General features: G+C 64.8%; 4 protein-coding genes across 4 annotated transcripts, besides 11 other annotated features; all 4 read left to right on the top strand.

Annotated features, from left to right (window-relative positions):
• Window positions 1-3: 3 nt before the first annotated feature.
• Window positions 4-27: a microsatellite.
• A 26-nt stretch (window positions 28-53) lies between these two features.
• Window positions 54-99: a microsatellite.
• A 214-nt stretch (window positions 100-313) lies between these two features.
• Window positions 314-925, top strand: Tco025E_08567 (small Rab GTP binding protein; the record flags this gene model as incomplete). The annotated part of the gene is made up of 1 exon (XM_029375413.1): window positions 314-925. One exon carries the CDS (start codon window positions 314-316, stop codon window positions 923-925), a length of 612 nt encoding a protein of 203 aa, XP_029224482.1.
• Window positions 926-958: 33 nt separating this feature from the next.
• Window positions 959-1,011: a microsatellite.
• A 319-nt stretch (window positions 1,012-1,330) lies between these two features.
• Tco025E_08566 (variant surface glycoprotein 3054) lies at window positions 1,331-2,173 on the top strand (the record flags this gene model as incomplete). The annotated part of the gene is made up of 1 exon (XM_029375412.1): window positions 1,331-2,173. The coding sequence occupies one exon, from the start codon at window positions 1,331-1,333 to the stop codon at window positions 2,171-2,173; it is 843 nt and encodes a 280-aa protein (XP_029224481.1).
• A 321-nt stretch (window positions 2,174-2,494) lies between these two features.
• Window positions 2,495-2,516: a microsatellite.
• Window positions 2,517-2,569: 53 nt separating this feature from the next.
• Tco025E_08565 (putative histone acetyltransferase) lies at window positions 2,570-4,102 on the top strand (the record flags this gene model as incomplete). The annotated part of the gene is made up of 1 exon (XM_029375411.1): window positions 2,570-4,102. One exon carries the CDS (start codon window positions 2,570-2,572, stop codon window positions 4,100-4,102), a length of 1,533 nt encoding a protein of 510 aa, XP_029224480.1.
• Window positions 4,103-4,172: 70 nt separating this feature from the next.
• Window positions 4,173-4,208: a microsatellite.
• A 61-nt stretch (window positions 4,209-4,269) lies between these two features.
• Window positions 4,270-4,297: a microsatellite.
• Window positions 4,298-4,349: 52 nt separating this feature from the next.
• Window positions 4,350-4,375: a microsatellite.
• A 111-nt stretch (window positions 4,376-4,486) lies between these two features.
• Window positions 4,487-4,525: a microsatellite.
• Window positions 4,526-4,533: 8 nt separating this feature from the next.
• Window positions 4,534-6,039, top strand: Tco025E_08564 (regulatory subunit of protein kinase A; the record flags this gene model as incomplete). The annotated part of the gene is made up of 1 exon (XM_029375410.1): window positions 4,534-6,039. The coding sequence occupies one exon, from the start codon at window positions 4,534-4,536 to the stop codon at window positions 6,037-6,039; it is 1,506 nt and encodes a 501-aa protein (XP_029224479.1).
• Window positions 6,040-6,185: 146 nt separating this feature from the next.
• Window positions 6,186-6,217: a microsatellite.
• A 318-nt stretch (window positions 6,218-6,535) lies between these two features.
• Window positions 6,536-6,624: a sequence feature (GA-rich).
• A 93-nt stretch (window positions 6,625-6,717) lies between these two features.
• Window positions 6,718-6,744: a microsatellite.
• Between the last annotated feature and the right edge of the window lie 98 nt (window positions 6,745-6,842).

The following is a 6,842-nucleotide window of genomic DNA, read 5'->3' as shown; positions in this document are numbered from 1 at the left end:
CCCCTCCTCCTCTCTCTCTCTCTCTCTTTGCTTTTGTTTTTTTCTCCTTAAAGGTCTGCCTGTCTGTTTGTCTGTCCTTCCGTCTGTGTGTCTGTGTGTGTTGTTCTCCTTCATCTCGTTGTTGTGTTTTCTCCGCTCACTCCCCTCTGCTGCCCACCCGCGGCGGCGGGCGCAAGCAAGCGAGGGAGCGAAGAAATACCGCGAAGCCGGCGGGCGGTGCAGCGCGCGAGGGGGCCGCCACGCAAAGCAGGCGGCGAAGCAGGACCGAAAGGGGTGGTGGTGGTGGCGGCGGCGGGGCGGGGGCCGGCGAGGGATGACGTCCGTCGCGGCGGCGACCGCCGCCAAGAAGTACAAAGTGGTGCTGCTCGGCGACAGCGGGGTGGGGAAGTCGTCGCTGGTGCAGCGCCTCGCGAAGGACGAGTGGAACGAGAACCAAAACTCAACCGTCGGCGCCTCCTTCTTCCGCTACTCGTGCCCCGTGGACGACGCCACCGTCAACTTCGACATCTGGGACACCGCGGGGCAGGAGCGCTACAAGAGCCTCGCCTCCATGTACTACCGCGGCGCCGCGGCCGCCCTCGTCGTCTACGAGCTGCCGCTCTACGAGACCTTCGAGCGGGCGAAGTACTGGGTGCGGGAGCTCGCTGCCAACTCGCCCGAGACGTTCATCACCCTCGTGGGCAACAAGAGCGACCTGGCGGACAGGCGCAGCGTGAGCGCGGAGGAGGCCGCGGCGTACGCGCGGGAGATGGGCCTCATGTTCGGCGAGGCGAGCGCCAAGGACGGCGCGGGGGTGCGGGAGGTGTTCGAGCGGGTGGCCCGTCAGCTGGTGGCCGCGAACAGCGAGAATATCGTGCGCGACGGCGGCGTGGTCGGGGGCCGCCAGCCAAGCGCAAAGTCGGGGCGAACGGGCTGCTGCAGCTAAAACGAGAGGAAAAGAAAAACGCAGTAAAATTAGAAAAAAAAAAAAAAAAACAAGGAGGAAGAGAAACGAAAACAAAAAAAAAACAAGAGACGGGCGCGTTCTTTCTTCGCTGTGCGTGTGTTTTTCTTCTTTGTTTGTGGGTCGTTGCTGCTGTCGCGTGTGGGGCTCGTCAAAAAAAGAAGGAGGGACTCGAGTAGGGCGCGTGTTTCTCTTGCCTGCGCATTCGCGGCCGTGACGACGGAGCCGCAGGCCACAGACAAGTTCTTTTTTTTTTTTTCTCGCGACTGTTTTTTCCCTTCTTCTTCTGCGTGCGTGAGCGGGTGGCTGGGAGGTTTGCCCCGCCGCCGCGCGGTTTTTCCCCTCGGCGGCCGGTAGCTTCACAGTTGCGCTGTGCGTGCGGGGCGAATGTCGGCGACCGGCGCGGTGGCGCTGCTCCGCACGGGCGCGGCCCTCTACGAGGCCGGCGAGTTGCCGCGCGCGCGGGAGCTCGCGGAGGCGGCGCTGCACGCCGCCGAGCCGCGCGACGACGCCTCCTTCGCCGATGCGCTGCTGCTCCTCTCGAACATTTACTGCGCCGCGGGGGACTTTGCGGAGGCGGAGCGGCTCGTCACGACGTGCTGCTGCTTCGTGGAGGAGCGCCTCGGCACCGCCCACCTCGGCGCCGCCACGGCGCGGCTGAACAGGGCGATTATTCTGCTGGAGCGCTACCGCCTGCGGGGCGGCGACGCGGCGGCGGCGGTGGGGCGCGCATACGACCTTCTGCAGGCGGCGGAGCGGCGGCTGGAGGACGACGTCGGGGGCGCGGCGCGGCTGCTGCTCGCGGAGGTGCTGCACAACAGCGGCGTCTGCTGCGAGCTCGTCGGGCGCTACACCGACGCCCTCACGGCGTACATGCGCTCCATGCAGATACGCGTGCGCTACAAGGACGCGGTCGGTGTGACCGACATGAAGCTCGCCCTCACGATGGAGCACGTGGCGATGTTGTACCGCTTGATGGGCGGGGCGAAGCTGCCGGGGGCGCTGCGGCTGATGGAGGTGGTGGCGGCAACGCGGCGGCGCCACATTGGCCCGCGGCACCCGCTCTACGCCTCGGCCCTGCTCTCGCAGGGGGTGATCGCGGCGGAGTTGGGCCACCAGCGCCGCGCCGCGGCGTTGCTGCGGAGCGCGTTGGAAATACGCACGCGGTTGTACGGCGCCGATGACCCACAGACGCGCTGCGTGGCGCAGCTGCTTGCGGAGACGGCGTAGCGCCTCACTAGACGCCTGACGGCTTCAGGCCAAACATACACATCGGTGCATGCACGCAGGGGCGCTGCCGAGAAGGCGCTGGAGAGGGCGAGCCGGCCTCCCCTACCGGCTTCCCTCCCTTTGCCTCAGCGCACTGCCTCCACGTCTCTCCTCCTCCCCCTCTCGTCTTCTCCCTGGCTGTGCGTGCCGCTGCAAAGAAGAAAAGATAGTGCCGCCATCGCCAACTGATACCGTTTGCCCGGTTTGACTGCCTTCGCGCCCCCCGCCTTTGCCTCCGCCGTAGGTGCTGACAGACGCGCCCGCTCCGTCTCGGGGCCTGCCTGCGTGTGTGTGTGTGTGTGTGGAGGGGAGAGAGCGCGAGGAGGGACGGTGGCCCGCGCTGCTGCTGCTGTTGTGATGCGCGACGGGCAAAAGTGCCGCCTAGACGTCTCGACGTGGGACGCGTCGCCGGCGAAGCAGAGCGCGGCGTGCGCGACCGTCGTTGGCGTCGTGGTGGGCGGGCGCCGGCACCTGGACGACCCCGGCCGTGTGCTCTACTACTTCCACACGCTGCGCGTCGAGCGCCCCGTTGGCGGGGCGGCGGCGGAGAAGACCGGCGGCCTCATGCATGCGCGGCGGGAGCGCCGGGAGGAGCTCTCCGTCGGGACGCACGCCCTCAACTCCGCCGGCGGCTTCAAGTACACCTTCGACGGCTGGTACGACGAGATATTTTTGTACAAAATCGAGGAGGAGGCGCTGGTGCCGGTGCAGCGGGAGTGGCGAACGGCGATGGAGAAGGACGACGCGCCGTGCGAGGTGCTCTACCTCTGCTACGCGACGCGGCCGTGGTTCCAGAGCCCCTTCGCCGCCCTGCAGTACATTCAGATGCCGGAGCGGCACCTCTGCTACTCCGTCGCGGTGTGCCACCGCTGCATCTCGCCGTTTGTCTCGCAGCGACACCTGCAGGAGCACCTCCGCGGCGGCTACTGCCGCTGCCGCCGTCCGCCCGGCACGCTGCTCTACGACGACACCGTCTGCGGCCGGCGCGTGTATTACGTGGACGGCGCCAAGCAGCTCCACTACGGTCGCTGCCTCTCGCTCCTCGGCAAGGCGTTTATCGAGAGCAAGGAGCTGGAGTGCGACGTGGACATCTGCGAGTTCTTCGTCGTCACCCTGCCGCGGGCCTCGCTGCCGTACGTCCTTGGCGAGATGGACGAGGCCGCCTTCCGGCGCGAGGCGACCCGCTTCGACGCGGCCGACTGGGACGGCGACGTCCTGGCGGGGTACTTCTCCCGCACCAAACACACCCCGGACCACTGCCTCGCCTGCGTCGTCACGCTGCCGATGTTCCAGCAGCAGGGCCTTGCCGCCTTCATGCTGGACGTCGCCTACCGCCTGACGGAGCTGCGCCAGCGCCTCTGCGGCTGCGAGGCGGCGTGCGGCCGGCGCGGCGGGGCCATCTCGCGCCCCTTCTCCCCGCACGGGCGGGCGCTGCTGCTGGCCTTCTGGCGGCGCCGCGTGACGGAGGCGCTGCTGCGAAGCGCCCCCGCCCAGCCGGCAGCTGCGGCCGACGACGCCCCCACCGCGCCGTTCAGCGGCCTCCACGCGCGGGTCATGGCGGGCGGTTTCTACATCCACGAGGATGACCTCCGCTTCTTCGTCTTCCATGACGAGCGCTGCTTTTACGCCCGCACGACGCCCGCCATCGCGGTCCCCGCGGCCTGCCCACGCCGCAGGGCGGCGGCAAGCGAGAGCGCCGACGGCGGCAGCGACGTCGACGGTGGCTCACTGGGCTTCGTGCCGCCGCCGTCGGAGTTCATTGGCTCCGTGCTGCTCTTCAAGCGCGACGTGGCGGAGGGGGAGCGGCGGCCGGGCGGCTTCGACCAGCGGTTTTGGTGCCGTGGGGCCGACGGGCGCCACCCGTACACCGCCGCTCTCTTCCACTACTGAGGCGGCGGGAGGAATTTCCTCCGGCGCCCCGCTTGCGCATGCGCCTGTGTTTTCGCCCCCGCTCCCCCGCTTGTTTCTTTCTTTCTTTCTTTCCTTCCTTCTCTCTCTGTGTGTGTTGGGCGTGTGTCTTGTCTGCACGCGTGTGCGGCAGGCTGACTGAGTGGATCTCTTTGCTTCTTCTCCTTCTTCTTTTCTCCATTTGCTTTTGCTGCCCCGTGTGTCTCCGCAATGGCGCGTGGCCGTCAACCACACACACACACACACACACACGCAGAGTGAGCTTCAGAGAAGGGAGGGAGATTGTCCCTGCACGGGCACTGAAAGAAGAGCTACATTAAGAAACACACACACTAAAGAGAAAACAAGAAGAAGGCGGCCAACGCAAGAGCAGCGAGCAGAGAGCGGAGAGAGAGAGAGGGAGAGCGCGCAAGATGTCTGAGGAAAACACGCTTAGCCTCTTCCTTGAGGCCTGCCGCAAGGAGGGTGTGAAGCAGCCGAACACGACGCTGATGGAGTTCTTCCGCAGCAACCCCACGCCCAGCGAGATCGAGGAGATTGACCTCAGCCACAACTACATCGGCAACCGCGGCATCCTCGCCGTGCTGAGCCTCATTGAGAGCCTGCCGGCGTTCCGCTTCCTCAACTGCTCGAACCAGAAGCTGTACAACACGGACCTCAGCGAGGACAGCGTTAGGGGGAACGCCACGGTGGACCGCATTGTGGAGGTGTTCAAGGTGCACCCCACCGCGAACGCGCTCGACATCAGCAACAACCCCATCTCCAACTACGCCGGCCGCAAGCTGCTCGTCCTCGCGCAGGTCAACCACCGCATCTGCCGTATTGAGCTCAGCGAGACCCGCGTGGACTTTGAGCTGCGCAAGCGCATCATGCAGCAGTGCGAGAAGAACACCATCGCACTCTGGGAGGCGCAGGCGACGGACGGGCCGGAGGTGGAGTGCGCCTTCGGCGAGGGCCCCGTCTGGGTGCCGCGGCAGGTCCCGGCCGACCTGACGGCGATTGGGGGCGGCAAGAACCGGCGCCGCACCGTCCGCAGCGAGGGGATCGACCCGGAGAAGGCGAAGCTGTTCAAGCCCCCGTACTTCGAGAAGAGCGAGGAGGAGATGAACCTCATCGTGCGGCTCCTCACCCACAACGTCCTCTTCTCCTTCCTCAACACGAAGGACCTCAAGGCGGTGGCGGGGGCGATGCAGCGCGCCACCTTCAAGTACGACGACTGCATCATGGAGGTGGGGCAGACGACGTGCAACAAGCTCTACATCATCCAGTCCGGCAACGCCGACGTCATCAAGGAGGGGCAGAAGGTGTACCTCAAGACGGAGGGCACGGCGGTAGGGGAGCTCGAGCTGATGTACGACACGCCGGCGGTCGCCACCGTGAAGGTCTGCACCGACGGCCTCATCGCCTGGGTCCTTGACCGCGACACGTACCGCAACATGGTGATGGGCACCGCCATTCGCCGCCGCGAGACGTACATCCAGTTCCTTACGAACGTGCCCTTCCTCGGCGGCCTGGACAGCTACGAGAAGCTGCAGCTCGCCGACGCCCTCAGCAGCGACGAGTTCAACCCCGGCGACTACATCATCCACTACGACGAGGAGGGGGAGTGGCTGTACATTATCATGGAGGGCACCGTGGAGGTGATTGGCCGCGACGCGGAGGGGAACCCGACCAACGTCTGCGAGTTCACGCAGGGCGACCACATCGGCGAGTTGGAGTTCCTCAACCACCACCGCACCGTCGCCGACGTCGTCGCCACCTCGCACGTCATCACGGCGAAGCTGAACCGCCGCCACTTTGAGATGTGCCTGGGGCCCGTCATCGACGTCCTCAAGCGCTGCACCGACGACCCCAAGTACGAGTACTACCAGCACGTGCTCAAGAGCGGCGCGACGCAGCCGTCGCACGCGGAGGATTAGTAACCGCAAAGGGAGTAGAGAACGGAGAAAAAAAAAGAAGAAGACGAACGAAAGAGAGAGCGAAAGAAAGAATAAGGAGAGGCCCAGTTGCTATAACTCCATCGTCGCCGTCGTCGAGCCACCCGGAATACAGCGCGGGGGCGGGCATATATATAAATATATATATATATATATATATGTCTTTTTCTGTCTGTGTGTGCGTGTTGCGGTGACGCGGGAAGAAGAAGGGGCGGAGTGCGGGGATGGTTTTATGTACGAAGGGACAAAACTCAAGGGCAACTGAGAGGTGGAGGAGGGCCGGCGAGGGGGAGTGCGGGGGGGACAACGTGGGAGGAAGGCAGTGACTGACTGCCGGCGGCGATGAAAGTTCCGCGCGTAACCGACGTTGTGTCTGCGTCTGTGCAGCGGCGCATCGCACACGCGTGTGCATGTATATATTATATATGTGTATATACACACACGTATGTGTGTAATGCATTGTATGTAAGTCTACGCCTCTGCGTCTGCCTGCCTCGCCTCTGCTTTACTCCTCCTCCTCCTTCTTCTTCTTTCTTCCCCGCCGTTTTTTTTTGTTCCTTCTCTCTTTGGCCCCGCACCGTGCGAGTTTTTCCGTTTCCTTTTTTTTTATATATTTGGCGTCTCGGCGCCTCCCGGGTGGTGCCCGCCGCGGTGTGGGCAGCCGCCGCCGCCGCCGCCGCCGCCGCCCCCCCCGAGAGCCGGTGTACTTTGCGCGTGTGTGGGCGTTTTTTGTTCTTTTTTTTTTATTGCGGGCGTGTGGGCGGCGCGTGTAAACTTCCGGAGGC

The sequence above is a fragment of the Trypanosoma conorhini genome (assembly GCF_003719485.1).
Source record: "Trypanosoma conorhini strain 025E chromosome Unknown Tco_14.4_contig_00814, whole genome shotgun sequence".
NCBI lineage: Eukaryota > Euglenozoa > Kinetoplastea > Trypanosomatida > Trypanosomatidae > Trypanosoma > Trypanosoma conorhini.
Note: the sequence above shows the minus strand (reverse complement) of the source record. Positions and strands in the feature narration are given on the sequence as shown.